We start from the raw sequence: 15,057 nt of genomic DNA on the forward strand, positions 1-15,057 counted from the left end.
TTAAGGAAAACTTACTTCACAGAAAGGGTAGTGGACAAGTGGAATAGCCTCCCATCAGAGGTGGTAGAGGCTAAGACTGTAGACCAATTTAAACATGCATGGGATAGACATATGAATATCCTTACAAAGAATTAAGGTTCAAACAGAAGTGAGATTACCTAAAGGATAAAAAAGGGGCAGAAAGATGGGCCAAGTGGTTCTTATCTGCCGTCACATTCTATGTTTCTGTGACTGATCACAATGACACAACAGAGACCCTCCATCTTGTGACCACGGTCTGATAGATCTTGTAGTAACACTGGCCCAGCAGGAGCCTCAGCCTAGTAATACGGAGACCCCTAGAGAAGCGATAGTGACCCTATGGTGCAGGGTTTCCCAAATCCAGTCCTCATGCACCCAACAGCAGATGCTCAGATATCGCTCAGTAATTATACAGACATCAGGGGCTGGTTGGGTGTGTGAAGGGCAGATTTGGGGTCACTGCTATGGGTTCCGCAGCTGATGACAATATGCAGGTTTTCTGTGTTACCTGCGTCATTAAACCAGAAAATGACTAAAGAAATATCACACAGAGACCGGAGGTAAAATCCACATTTATTTTTTCTAATGAAGAGTAAACGGCGTCCTGCGGGAATGTGGGGGGGGGATGGACAGAGTGCAGCTCACGCTCATACCATTACTGCGTCTGTAGAACAGCGACGCCTCTTTACAAATAGCAGACACTGCGCAGAGTTGCATACGCCATCGAGACATTAACCAGCAATCCCGCGGAGAAGGTCAGAGCTCGGCTGGGTTGTGGCAAAGGGACCAAGTAAGAAATTGTGTGCAGGACTCGAGACCCGGCAAAGATCCGGAAATGGAGCAGAGCCACGTGGAGGTCAGGATTACTGAGTGCGTAGACCAGACCCAGGCCGATAAACGGGACGATGTTCTCAAGGTCGTTTAGATGACATCTGTAAACACAGAGAGAAAGCCAGCGATGAGTTAAATCACAGTAAATGTCATATACAGATGAATGTAACGTAGGACTCTGCGGTAAGCGAGCTTTTAGCCGGATCCGCCATACAGCGATGTGAGGAGCAGGATCTAGTGGACCTTTCCTGTCCGTGATACTATGGACTCGTTCCTTCACCGGAGAGCAGAGCGATGTGACGTCAGCTAGCCCTGATAGAACCTGTTCAGTGTCTGTAATATTATTATACACTCACAGAACAAAGCCCTAAATCTTCCTGTAACTGGAAAACATTTCCCATCACAGAATATCTACCACCTGCACCTGTGCTGGAAAACCAATGTCCACTACTCCCCATAAACCCTCATTCCCCGCACAGTGCCCTGAAATGAGAGCGATCGTTTTATTACATACAAATACTCGTCTCTTCTCCATGCGGAGAGACAGATTTCATCCGGCCTGATTCCCGTACGAGCTGAACAGTATGAATAAGAAAGTGGAGAAGAGAGAAACACTAAATCTGACGCGTCGTGTCCTTATTCTGCAGAACGCTGATGTGAGGAGTTATTAAGACAAGTGACAAGCGGCAGAATGTGACCATCAGTATGAGAGCAAGTAGCTGTCCAGAAGTATTACCGCGCTGCTAACATATCATTCCTACACAGACAGGCCGAGACCTGACAAACAGGAAATGTGCAGCTGCTATGGGGCCCAGAGCTGAGAGGGGCCACCTTCCCTGTCACAGTTACATGTGTTATATACAGGGTGTAGCTATCATAGGTGCAGGCAGTGTAGCTGCTATGGGGCCCAGAGCTGAGAGGGGCCACCTTCCCTGTCACAGTTACATGTGTTATATACAGGGTGTAGTTACCATAGGAGCAGGGAGTGCAGCTGCTATGGGGCCCAGAGCTGAGAGGGGCCACCTTCCCTGTCACAGTTACATGTGTTATATACAGGGTGTAGCTATCATAGGTGCAGGGAGTGCAGCTGCTATGGGGCCAGAGCTGAGAGGGGCCACCTTCCCTGTCACAGTTACATGTGTTATATACAGGGTGTAGCTATCATAGGTGCAGGGAGTGCAGCTGCTATGAGCCCAGAGCTGAGAGGGGCCACCTTCCCTGTCACAGTTACATGTGTTATATACAGGGTGTAGTTACCATAGGTGCAGGGAGTGCAGCTGCTATGGGGCCAGAGCTGAGAGGGGCCACCTTCCCTGTCACAGTTACATGTGTTATATACAGGGTGTAGCTACCATAGGTGCAGGGAGTGCAGCTGCTATGGGGCCAGAGCTGAGAGGAGCCACCTTCCCTGTCACAGTTACATGTGTTATATACAGGGGTGTAGCTACCATAGGTGCAGGGAGTGCAGCTGCTATGGGGACAGAGCTGAGAGGGCCACCTTCCCTGTCACAGTTACATGTGTTATATACAGGGTGTAGCTACCATAGGTGCAGGGACTGCAGCTGCTATGGGGCCCAGAGCTGAGAGGGGCCACCTTCCCTATCAGTTACATGTGTTATATACAGGGCGTAGCTACCATAGGTGCAGGCAGTGCAGCTGCTATGGGGCCCAGAGCTGAGAGGGGCCACCTTCCCTGTCACAGTTACATGTGTTATATACAGGGTGTAGCTACCATAGGTGCAGGCAGTGCAGCTGCTATGGGGCCCAGAGATGAGAGGGGCCACCTTCCCTGTCACAGTTACATGTGTTATATACAGGGTGTAGCTACCATAGGTGCAGGGAGTGCAGCTACTATGGGGCCAGAGCTGAGAGGGGCCACCTTCCCTGTCACAGTTACATGTGTTATATACAGGGTGTAGCTACCATAGGTGCAGGGAGTGCAGCTGCTATGGGTCCAGAGCTGAGAGGGGCCACCTTTCCTGTCACAGTTACATGTGTTATATACAGGGTGTAGCTATTATAGGTGCAGGGAGTGCAGCTGCTATGGGGCCAGAGCTGAGAGGGGCCACCTTCCCTGTCACAGTTACATGTGTTATATACAGGGTGTAGCTACCATAGGTGCAGGGAGTGCAGCTGCTATGGGGCCCAGAGCTGAGAGGGGCCACCTTCCCTGTCACAGTTACATGTGTTATATACAGGGTGTAGCTACCATAGGTGCAGGGAGTGCAGCTGCTATGGAGCCCAGAGCTGAGAGGGGCCACCTTCCCTGTCACAGTTACATGTGTTATATACAGGGTGTAGCTACCATAGGTGCAGGGAGTGCAGCTGCTATGGGGCCCAGAGCTGAGAGGGGCCACCTTCCCTGTCACAGTTACATGTGTTATATACAGGGTGTAGCTACCATAGGTGCAGGGAGTGCAGCTACTATGGGGCCAGAGCTGAGAGGGGCCACCTTCCCTGTCACAGTTACATGTGATATATACAGGGTGTAGCTACCATAGGTGCAGGGAGTACAGCTGCTATGGGGTCCAGAGCTGAGAGGAGCCACCTTCCCTGTCACATTTACATGTGTTATATACAGGGTGTAGCTATCATAGGTGCAGGGAGTGCATCTGCTATGGGCCCAGAGCTGAGAGGGGCCACCTTCCCTGTCACAGTTACATGTGTTATATACAGGGTGTAGCTACCATAGGTGCAGGGAGTGCAGCTGCTATGGGGTCCAGAGCTGAGAGGGGCCACCTTCCCTGTCACAGTTACATGTGTTATATACAGGGGGTAGCTACCATAGGTGCAGGGAGATCAGCTGCTATGGATCCAGAGCTGAGAGGGGCCACCTTCCCTGTCACAGTTACATGTGTTATATACAGGGTGTAGCTACCATAGGTGCAGGCAGTGCAGCTGCTATGGGGCCAGAGCTGAGAGGGGCCACCTTCCCTGTCACAGTTACATGTGTTATATACAGGGTGTAGCTACCATAGGTGCAGGGAGTGCAGCTGCTATGGGGCCAGAGCTGAGAGGGGCCACCTTCCCTGTCACAGTTACATGTGTTATATACAGGGTGTAGCTACCATAGGTGCAGGGAGTGCAGCTGCTATGGGGCCAGAGCTGAGAGGAGCCACTTTCCCTGTCACAGTTACATGTGTTATATACAGGGTGTAGCTACCATAGGTGCAGGGAGTGCAGCTGCTATGGGGCCAGAGCTGAGAGGCGCCACCTTCCCTGTCACATTTACAAGTGTTATATACAGGGTGTAGTTACCATAGGTGCAGGGAGTGCAGCTGCTATGGGGCCCAGAGCTGAGAGGAGCCACCTTCCCTGTCACAGTTACATGTGTTATATACAGGGTGTAGCTACCATAGGTGCAGGGAGTGCAGCTGCTATGGGGGCCAGAGCTGAGAGGGGCCACCTTCCCTGTCACAGTTACATGTGTTATATGCAGGGTGTAGCTACCATAGGTGCAGGGAGTGCAGCTGCTATGGGGCCCAGAGCTGAGAGGGCCACCTTCCCTGTCACAGTTACATGTGCTATATACAGGGGGTAGCTACCATAGGTGCAGGGAGAGCAGCTGCTATGGGGCCAGAGCTGAGAGGGGCCACCTTCCCTGTCACAGTTACATGTGTTATATACAAGGTGCAGCTACCATAGGTGCAGGGAGTGCAGCTGCTATGGGGGCCAGAGCTGAGAGGTGTCACCTTCCCTGTCACAGTTACATGTGTTATATACAGGGTGTAGATACCATAGGTGCAGGGAGTGCAGCTGCTATGGGCCCAGAGCTGAGAGGGGCCACCTTCCCTGTCACAGTTACATGTGTTATATACAGGGTGTAGCTACCATAGGTGCAGGGAGTGCAGCTACTATGGGGCCAGAGCTGAGAGGGGCCACCTTCCCTGTCACAGTTACATGTGTTATATACAGGCGTGTAGCTACCATAGGTGCAGGGAGTGCAGCTGCTATGGGGCCAGAGCTGAGAGGGGCCACCTTCCCTGTCACAGTTACATGTGTTATATACAGGGTGTAGCTACCATAGGTGCAGGGAGTGCAGCTGCTATGGGGCCCAGAGATGAGAGGGGCCACCTTCCCTGTCACAGTTACATGTGTTATATACTGGGTGTAGCTACCATAGGTGCAGGCAGTGCAGCTGCTATTGGTCCCAGAGCTGAGAGGGGCCACCTTCCCTGTCACAGTTACATGTGTTATATACAGGGTGTAGCTACCATAGGTGCAGGGAGTGCAGCTGAGAGGGGCCCAGAGCTGAGAGGGGCCACCTTCCCTGTCACAGTTACATGTGTTATATACAGGGTGTAGCTACCATAGGTGCAGGGAGTGCAGCTGCTATGGGGCCCAGAGATGAGAGGGGCCACCTTCCCTGTCACAGTTACATGTGTTACATACAGGGTGTAGCTACCATAGGTGCAGGGAGTGCAGCTGCTATGGGGCCAGAGCTGAGAGGGGCCACCTTCCCTTTCACAGTTACATGTGTTATATACAGGGTGTAGCTACCATAGGTGCAGGGAGTGCAGCTGCTATGGGGCCCAGAGCTGAGAGGGGCCACCTTCCCTGTCACAGTTACATGTGTTATATACAGGGTGTAGCTACCATAGGTGCAGGGAGTGCAGCTGCTATGGGGTCAGAGCTGAGAGGGGACACCTTCCCTGTCACAGTTACATGTGTTATATACAGGGTGTAGCTACCATAGGTGCAGGGAGTACAGCTGCTAAGGGGCCCAGAGCTGAGAGGGGCCACCTCCCCTGTCACAGTTACATGTGTAATATACAGGGTGTAGCTACCATAGGTGCAGGGAGTGCAGCTGCTATGGGGCCAGAGATGAGAGGGGCCACCTTCCCTGTCACAGTTATATGTGTTATATACATGGTGTAGCTACCATAGGTGCAGGGAGTGCAGCTGCTATGGGGCCCAGAGCTGATAGGGGCCACCTTCCCTGTCACAGTTACATGTGTTATATACAGGGTGTAGCTACCATAGGTGCAGGGAGTGCAGCTGCTATGGGGGCCAGAGCTGAGAGGGGTCACCTTCCCTGTCACAGTTACATGTGTTATATACAGGGTGTAGCTACCATAGGTGCAGGGGGTACAGCTGCTATGGGGGCCAGAGCTGAGGGGGGCCACCTTCCCTGTCACAGTTACATGTGTTATATACAGGGTGTAGCTGCCATAGGTGCAGGGAGTGCAGCTGCTATGGGGCCAGAGCTGAGAGGGGCCACCTTCCCTGTCACAGTTACATGTGTTATATACAGGGTGTAGCTACCATAGGTGCAGGGAGTGCAGCTGCTATGGGGCCAGAGCTGAGAGGGGCCACCTTCCCTGTCACAGTTACATGTGTTATATACACGGTGTAGCTACCATAGGTGCAGGGAGTGCAGCTGCTATGGGGCCCAGAGCTGAGAGGGGCCACCTTCCCTGTCACAGTTACATGTGTTATATACAGGGTGTAGCTACCATAAGTGCAGGGAGTGCAGCTGAGAGAGGCCCAGAGCTGAGAGGAGCCACCTTCCCTGTCACAGTTACATGTGTTATATACAGGGTGTAGCTACCATAAGTGCAGGGAGTGCAGCTGCTATGGGGCCCAGAGCTGAGAGGGGCCACCTTCCCTGTCACAGTTACATGTGTTATATACTGGGTGTAGCTACCATAGGTGCAGGGAGTGCAGCTGCTATGGGGCCCAGAGCTGAGAGAAGCCACCTTCCTTGTCACAGTCACATGTGTTATATACAGGGTGTAGCTACCATAAGTGCAGGGAGTGCAGCTGCTATGGGGCCCAGAGCTGAGAGGGGCCACCTTCCCTGTCACAGTTACATGTGTTATATACAGAGTGTAGCTACCATAGGTGCAGGGAGTGCAGCTGAGAGGGGCCCAGAGCAGAGAGGGGCCACCTTCCCTGTCACAGTTACATGTGTTATATACAGGGTATAGCTACCATAGTTGCAGGGAGTGCAGCTGCTATGGGGCCAGAGCTGAGAGGAGCCACCTTCCCTGTCACAGTTACATGTGTTATATACAGGGTGTAGCTACCATAGGTGCAGGGAGTGCAGCTACTATGGGCCCAGAGCTGAGAGGGGCCACCTTACCTGTCACAGTTACATGTGTTATATACAGGGTGTTGTTACCATAGGTGCAGGGAGTGCAGCTGCTATGGGGCCAGAGCTGAGAGGGGCCACCTTCCCTGTCACAGTTACATGTGTTATATACAGGGTGTAGCTACCATAGGTGCAGGGAGTGCAGCTGCTATGGGGCCAGAGCTGAGAGGGGCCACCTTCTCTGTCACAGTTACATGTGTTATATACAGGGTGTAGCTACCATAGGTGCAGGGAGTGCAGCTGCTATGGAGCCAGAGCTGAGAGGGGCCACCTTCTCTGTCACAGTTACATGTGTTATATACAGGGTGTAGCTACCCTAGGTGCAGGGAGTGCAGCTGCTATGGGGCCAGAGCTGAGAGGAGCCACCTTCCCTGTCACAGTTACATGTGTTATATACAGGGTGTAGCTACCATAGGTGCAGGGATTGCAGCTGCTATGGGGCCCAGAGCTGAGAGGGGTCACCTTCCCTGTCACAGTTACATGTGTTATATACAGGGTGTAGCTACCCTAGGTGCAGGGAGTGCAGCTGCTATGGGGCCAGAGCTGAGAGGAGCCACCTTCCCTGTCACAGTTACATGTGTTATATACAGGGTGTAGCTACCATAGGTGCAGGGAGTGCAGCTGCTATGGGGGCCAGAGCTGAGAGGGGCCACCTTCACTTTCACAGTTACATGTGTTATATACAGTGTGTAGCTATCATAAGTGCAGGGAGTGCAGCTGCTATGGGGCCAGAGCTGAGAGGAGCCACCTTCCCTGTCACAGTTACATGTGTTATATACAGTGTGTAGCTATCATAAGTGCAGAGAGTGCAGCTGCTATGGGGCCAGAGCTGAGAGGAGCCACCTTCCCTGTCACAGTTACATGTGTTATATACATGGTGTAGCTACCATAGGTGCAGGGATTGCAGCTGCTATGGGGCCCAGAGCTGAGAGGGGCCACCTTCCCTGTCACAGTTACATGTGTTATATACAGGGTGTAGCTACCATAGGTGCAGGGAGTGCAGCTGCTATGGGGCCCAGAGCTGAGAGGGGCCACCTTCCCTGTCACAGTTACATGTGTTATATACAGGGTGTAGCTACCATAAGTGCAGGGAGTGCAGCTGAGAGGGGCCCAGAGCTGAGAGGAGCCACCTTCCCTGTCACAGTTACATGTGTTATATACAGGGTGTAGCTACCATAAGTGCAGGGAGTGCAGCTGCTATGGGGCCCAGAGCTGAGAGGGGCCACCTTCCCTGTCACAGTTACATGTGTTATATACAGAGTGTAGCTACCATAGGTGCAGGGAGTGCAGCTGAGAGGGGCCCAGAGCTGAGAGGGGCCACCTTCCCTGTCACAGTTACATGTGTTATATACAGGGTATAGCTACCATAGTTGCAGGGAGTGCAGCTACTATGGGCCCATAGCTGAGAGGGGCCACCTTCCCTGTCACAGTTACATGTGTTATATACAGGGTGTAGCTACCATAGGTGCAGGGAGTACAGCTGTTATGGGGCCCAGAGCTGAGAGGAGCCACCTTCCCTGTCACAGTTACATGTGTTATATACAGGGTGTAGCTACCATAGGTGCAGGGAGTGCAGCTACTATGGGCCCAGAGCTGAGAGGGGCCACCTTCCCTGTCACAGTTACATGTGTTATATACAGGGTGTAGCTACCATAGGTGCAGGGAGTGCAGCTGCTATGGGGCCAGAGCTGAGAGGGGCCACCTTCTCTGTCACAGTTACATGTGTTATATACAGGGTGTAGCTACCCTAGGTGCAGGGAGTGCAGCTGCTATGGGGCCAAAGCTGAGAGGAGCCACCTTCCCTGTCACAGTTACATGTGTTATATACAGGGTGTAGCTACCATAGGTGCAGGGAGTGCAGCTGCTATGGGGCCCAGAGCTGAGAGGGGCCACCTTCTCTGTCACAGTTACATGTGTTATATACAGGGTGTAGCTACCCTAGGTGCAGGGAGTGCAGCTGCTATGGGGCCAGAGCTGAGAGGAGCCACCTTCCCTGTCACAGTTACATGTGTTATATACAGGGTGTAGCTACCATAGGTGCAGGGAGTGCAGCTGCTATGGGCCCAGAGCTGAGAGGGGCCACCTTCACTTTCACAGTTACATGTGTTATATACAGTGTGTAGCTATCATAAGTGCAGGGAGTGCAGCTGCTATGGGGCCAGAGCTGAGAGGAGCCACCTTCCCTGTCACAGTTACATGTGTTATATACATGGTGTAGCTACCATAGGTGCAGGAATTGCAGCTGCTATGGGGCCCAGAGCTGAGAGGGGCCACCTTCCCTGTCACAGTTACATGTGTTATATACAGGGTGTAGCTACCATAGGTGCAGGGAGTACAGCTGCTATGGGGCCAGAGCTGAGAGGGGCCACCTTCCCTGTCACAGTTACATGTGTTATATACAGAGTGTAGCTACCATAGGTGCAGGGAGTGCAGCTGCTATGGGGCCAGAGCTGAGAGGGGCCACCTTCCCTGTCACAGTTACATGTGTTATATACAGAGTGTAGCTACCATAGGTGCAGGGAGTGCAGCTGCTATGGGGCCCAGAGCTGAGAGGGGCCACCTTCCCTGTCACAGTTACATGTGTTATATACTGGGTGTAGCTACCATAGGTGCAGGGAGTGCAGCTGCTATGGGGCCAGAGCTGAGAGGGGCCACCTTCCCTGTCACAGTTACATGTGTTATATACAGGGTGTAGCTACCATAGGTGCAGGCAGTGGAGCTGCTATGGGGCCCAGAGCTGAGAGGAGCCACCTCCCTGTTACAGTTACTTGTGTTATATACAGGGTGTAGCTACCATAGGTGCAGGGAGTGCAGCTGCTATGGGGCTAGAGATGAGAGGGGCCACCTTCCCTGTCACAGTTACATGTGTTATATACAGGGTGTAGCTACCATAGGTGCAGGGAGTGCAGCTGCTATGGGGCCAGAGCTGAGAGGGGCCACCTTCCCTGTCACAGTTACATGTGTTATATACAGGTTGTAGCTACCATAGATGCAGGGAGTGCAGCTGCTATGGGGCCCGGAGCTGAGAGGTGCCACCTTCCCTGTGTTGTATATAGTGGCAGTGACCCATTATTGTGGCAAATATCGGCACGCCATAATTACAATCATATTACACCATATAACCCTGCACGTAGATTGCAATTTATTGTTGTCTCCAGTTCTATAAAGTAAAATAATTCTGATTTCCTTCACTTCAGGAGTCGGATCAGGTGACTGCGCATTAAGCTGGCAGAGAATGAGCCCTATTCTCCTATCTACCAGGACTGTGGGTGGAACTGTAGCCTGCAGAGCTTGCAGTCTAGTTGCAGGGACACGGCAGAGTGAGATGTTGTACACGGCTGCTGATGCATGGCGACAGGGAGAAACTGCTGTTACTGGAGCACATCTATAAGAATTTCTCCTCCATCTTTCTTTCCGGCAGAACAGGCCATTGAGACGGATGTCTGGGAGACAGCTCTCCCTGCCGGAGACCCATGCGGGTCACATTACTGGAGACATGCCTCCATTGCCTAATGCTGACATTATCTAGATCTGTACACACACAGCAGCTGTATAGCACATATCTTATATAATAAAAGACTAATATTGCTCCTCGCCTCTACAGGGGGAATTCAAGTGTTGCTCCCTTCGGCTGTGCACAGCACCAGAGCGGACAGTACTGTTCTATTGTTCTGTCACTGTGACGGCTGGTAACTTAACTAGTAGATAGTACGTTTCCGCCAGGCTGCATTATATATTTATTGCGCTGTGCCTGGACGGCCATATTGCTGTGGGCGGTGCAGCTTATTTACTAACATTGCATAGAGGTGCAAATTCCCAGCTGAACGCAATGTCTGACTGACACTATGGGGGAGATTCAAATGTTTGAAGTCAGTTGGGTGTCTATATCTAATAGACAGGAAAAAACAGACTCCTATCTGACTTTTCAGACATTTGAATCTCCCCCTAAGACTGTTGGTTGATGTTTTCAGCGCAGAATTTACACTTAAACGTAAGGTTAGTAAATAAGCCGTGTGGTAAATATACACGTCCTCCCCCCGGGCCTCTGTCTGAGGTATACTGGTACCCCCTAGTGGTAACAAATAGCACACCTCTAAGACCTGAAAGCACTGACAGCAGCAATACATAATAATATTATAGTCTGACATCAAGGGCCGGATGTAATAACGCCCGAGTACAGCGGACGTGCGGGATGTCGGCCAAACTCCGATGTTTTTTAAAGAGGCAATAATTTATGTGGCTAAACCAAGGCCGACCGGCACCCGCATGTGTCATTACCTCCAGCACCAGTTGTATGAGAGTCACATGGAGTCAGTATTGTACCTGTGTAAATATACCGGCTTTATTCTCAGTAACCCGACTCAGATCTATATCAACATTATCACATGAATGGATGCTGATCCTGGAGAAATGGCTGGTGTGTAACTGGGGGTCTCCGTAGTGGTGGCTGGTGTGTAACTGGGGTCTCCGTAGCGGTGGCTGGTGTGTAACTGGGGGTCTCCGTAGCGCTGGCTGGTGTGTAACTGGGGTCTCCGTAGCGCTGGCTGGTGTGTAACTGGGGGTCTCCGTAGCGCTGGCTGGTGTGTAACTGGGGTCTCCATAGCGCTGGCTGGTGTGTAACTGGGGGTCTCTGTAGCGCTGGCTGGTGTGTAACTGGGGTCTCCATAGCGCTGGCTGGTGTGTAACTGGGGGTCTCCGTAGCGGTGGCTGGTGTGTAACTGGGGGTCTCTGTAGCGCTGGCTGGTGTGTAACTGGGGTCTCCGTAGCGCTGGCTGGTGTGTAACTGGGGTCTCCGTATCGCTGGCTGGTGTGTAACTGGGGTCTCCGTAGCGCTGGCTGGTGTATAACTGGGGGTCTCCGTAGCGCTGGCTGGTGTGTAACTGGGGGTCTCTGTAGCGCTGGGTGGTGTGTAACTGGGGGTCTCTGTAGCGCTGGGTGGTGTGTAACTGGGGTCTCCGTAGCGCTGGCTGGTGTGTAACTGGGGGTCTCCGTAGCGGTGGCTGGTGTGAAACTGGGGGTCTCCATAGCGCTGGCTGGTGTGTAACTGGGGGTCTCCGTAGCGCTGGCTGGTGTGTAACTGGGGTCTCCGTAGCGCTGGCTGGTGTGTAACTGGGGTCTCCGTAGCACTGGCTGGTGTGTAACTGGGGTCTCCGTAGTGCTGGCTGGTGTGTAACTGGGGGTCTCCGTAGCGCTGGCTGGTGTGTAACTGGGGGTCTCCGTAGCGCTGGCTGGTGTGTAACTGGGGTCTCCGTAGTGCTGGCTGGTGTGTAACTGGAGTCTCCGTAGTGCTGGCTGGTGTGTAACTGGGGTCTCCGTAGCGGTGGCTGGTGTGTAACTGGGGTCTCCGTAGTGCTGGCTGGTGTGTAACTGGGGTCTCCGTAGCGCTGGCTGGTGTGTAACTGGAGGTCTCTGTAGCGGTGGCTGGTGTGTAACTGGGGTCTCTGTAGCGTTGGCTGGTGTGTAACTGGGGTCTCCGTAGCGGTGGCTGGTGTGTAACTGGGGTCTCCATAGCGCTGGCTGGTGTGTAACTGGGGTCTCCGTAGCGCTGGCTGGTGTGTAACTGGGGTCTCCGTAGCGGTGGCTGGTGTGTAACTGGGGGTCTCCGTAGCGGTGGCTGGTGTGTAACTGGGGGTCTCTGTAGCGCTGGCTAGTGTGTAACTGGGGTCTCCATAGCGCTGGCTGGTGTGTAACTGGGGGTCTCCGTAGCGGTGGCTGGTGTGTAACTGGGGTTCTCTGTAGCGCTGGCTGGTGTGTAACTGGGGTCTCCGTAGCGCTGGCTGGTGTGTAACTGGGGTCTCCGTATCGCTGGCTGGTGTGTAACTGGGGTCTCCGTAGCGCTGGCTGGTGTATAACTGGGGGTCTCCGTAGCGCTGGCTGGTGTGTAACTGGGGGTCTCTGTAGCGCTGGGTGGTGTGTAACTGGGGGTCTCTGTAGCGCTGGGTGGTGTGTAACTGGGGTCTCCGTAGCGCTGGCTGGTGTGTAACTGGGGGTCTCCGTAGCGGTGGCTGGTGTGAAACTGGGGGTCTCCGTAGCGCTGGCTGGTGTGTAACTGGGGGTCTCAGTAGCGCTGGCTGGTGTGTAACTGGGGTCTCCGTAGCGCTGGCTGGTGTGTAACTGGGGTCTCCGTAGCACTGGCTGGTGTGTAACTGGGGTCTCCGTAGTGCTGGCTGGTGTGTAACTGGGGGTCTCCGTAGCGCTGGCTGGTGTGTAACTGGGGGTCTCCGTAGCGCTGGCTGGTGTGTAACTGGGGTCTCCGTAGTGCTGGCTGGTGTGTAACTGGGGTCTCCGTAGTGCTGGCTGGTGTGTAACTGGGGTCTCCGTAGCGGTGGCTGGTGTGTAACTGGGGTCTCCGTAGTGCTGGCTGGTGTGTAACTGGGGTCTCCGTAGCGCTGGCTGGTGTGTAACTGGGGGTCTCTGTAGCGGTGGCTGGTGTGTAACTGAGGTCTCTGTAGCGCTGGCTGGTGTGTAACTGGCGTCTCCGTAGCGGTGGCTGGTGTGTAACTGGGGTCTCCATAGCGCTGGCTGGTGTGTAACTGGGGTCTCCGTAGCACTGGATGGTGTGTAACTGGGGTCTCCGTAGCGGTGGCTGGTGTGTAACTGGGGTCTCCGTAGCGCTGGCTGGTGTGTAACTGGGGTCTCCGTAGCGCTGGCTGGTGTGTAACTGAGGTCTCCGTAGCGCTGGCTGGTGTGTAACTGGGGTCTCCGTAGCGCTGGCTGGTGTGTAACTGGGGGTCTCTGTAGTGCTGGCTGGTGTGTAACTGGGGTCTCCGTAGCGGTGGCTGGTGTGTAACTGGGGTCTCCGTAGCGCTGGCTGGTGTGTAACTGGTGGTCTCCGTAGCGCTGGCTGGTGTGTAACTGGGGTCTCCGTAGCGGTGGCTGGTGTGTAACTGGGGTCTCCGTAGCGCTGGCTGGTGTGTAACTGGGGGTCTCCATAGCGCTGGCTGGTGTGTAACTGGGGTCTCCGTAGCGGTGGCTGGTGTGTAACTGGGGGTCTGTGTAGCGCTGGCTGGTGTGTAACTGGGGTCTCCGTAGCGCTGGCTGGTGTGTAACTGGGGTCTCCGTAGTGGTGGCTGGTGTGTAACTGGGGTCTCCGTAGCGGTGGCTGGTGTGTAACTGGGGGTCTCCGTAGCGCTGGCTGGTGTGTAACTGGGGTCTCCGTAGCGCTGGCTGGTGTGTAACTGGGGGTCTCCATAGCGCTGGCTGGTGTGTAACTGGGGTCTCCGTAGCGGTGGCTGGTGTGTAACTGGGGGTCTGTGTAGCGCTGGCTGGTGTGTAACTGGGGGTCGTCATAGCGCTGGCTGGTGTGTAACTGGGGGTCTCCGTAGCGCTGTCTGGTGTGTAACTGGGGTCTCTGTATCGCTGGCTGGTGTGTAACTGGGGGTCTGCGTAACGCTGGCTGGTGTGTAACTGGGGTCTCCATAGCGCTGGCTGGTGTGTAACTGGGGTCTCCGTAGCGCTGGCTGGTGTGAAACTGGGGGTCTCCATAGCGCTGGCTGGTGTGTAACTGGGGTCTCCGTAGCGCTGGCTGGTGTGTATCTGGGGGTCTCCGTAACGCTGGATGGTGTGTAACTGGGGTCTCCATAGCGCTGGCTGGTGTGTAACTGGGGTCTCCATAGCGCTGGCTGGTGTGTAACTGGGGGTCTCCGTAGCGCTGGCTGGTGTGTAACTGGGGGTCTCCGTAGCGGTGGCTGGTGTGTAACTGGGGGTCTCCATAGCGGTGGCTGGTGTGTAACTGGGGGTCTCCGTAGTGGTGGCTGGTGTGTAACTGGGGGTCTCTGTAGCGGTGGCTGGAGTGTAACTGGGGGTCTCCGTAGCGCTGGCTGGTGTGTAACTGGGGTCTCCGTAGCGGTGGCTGGTGTGTAACTGGGGTCTCCGTAGCGCTGGCTGGTGTGTAACTGGGGTCTCCGTAGGGCTGGCTGGTGTGTAACTGGGGTCTCCGAAGCGGTGGCTGGTGTGTAACTGGGGGTCTCCGTAGCGCTGGCTGGTGTGTAACTGGGGTCTCCGTAGCGCTGGCTGGTGTGTAACTGGGGGTCTCCATAGCGCTGGCTGGTGTGTAACTGGGGGTCTCCATAGCGCTGGCTGGTGTGTAACTGGGGTCTCCGTAGCGCTGG

General features: G+C 54.1%; 1 protein-coding gene across 1 annotated transcript in view; it reads right to left on the bottom strand.

Annotated features, from left to right (window-relative positions):
- Nucleotides 1-577: 577 nt before the first annotated feature.
- Nucleotides 578-15,057, bottom strand: part of MGST1 (microsomal glutathione S-transferase 1) — a 93,357-nt gene continuing 78,877 nt past the window's right edge. Inside the window, exon 4 of the mRNA XM_063930647.1 lies at nt 578-953. Coding sequence (XP_063786717.1) covers nt 707-953 — 247 coding nt within the window. The 3' untranslated portion in view covers nt 578-706. The remainder of the gene's footprint in view (nt 954-15,057) is intronic.

This window comes from Pseudophryne corroboree, chromosome 6 (assembly GCF_028390025.1).
Source record: "Pseudophryne corroboree isolate aPseCor3 chromosome 6, aPseCor3.hap2, whole genome shotgun sequence".
Lineage (NCBI taxonomy): Eukaryota > Metazoa > Chordata > Amphibia > Anura > Myobatrachidae > Pseudophryne > Pseudophryne corroboree.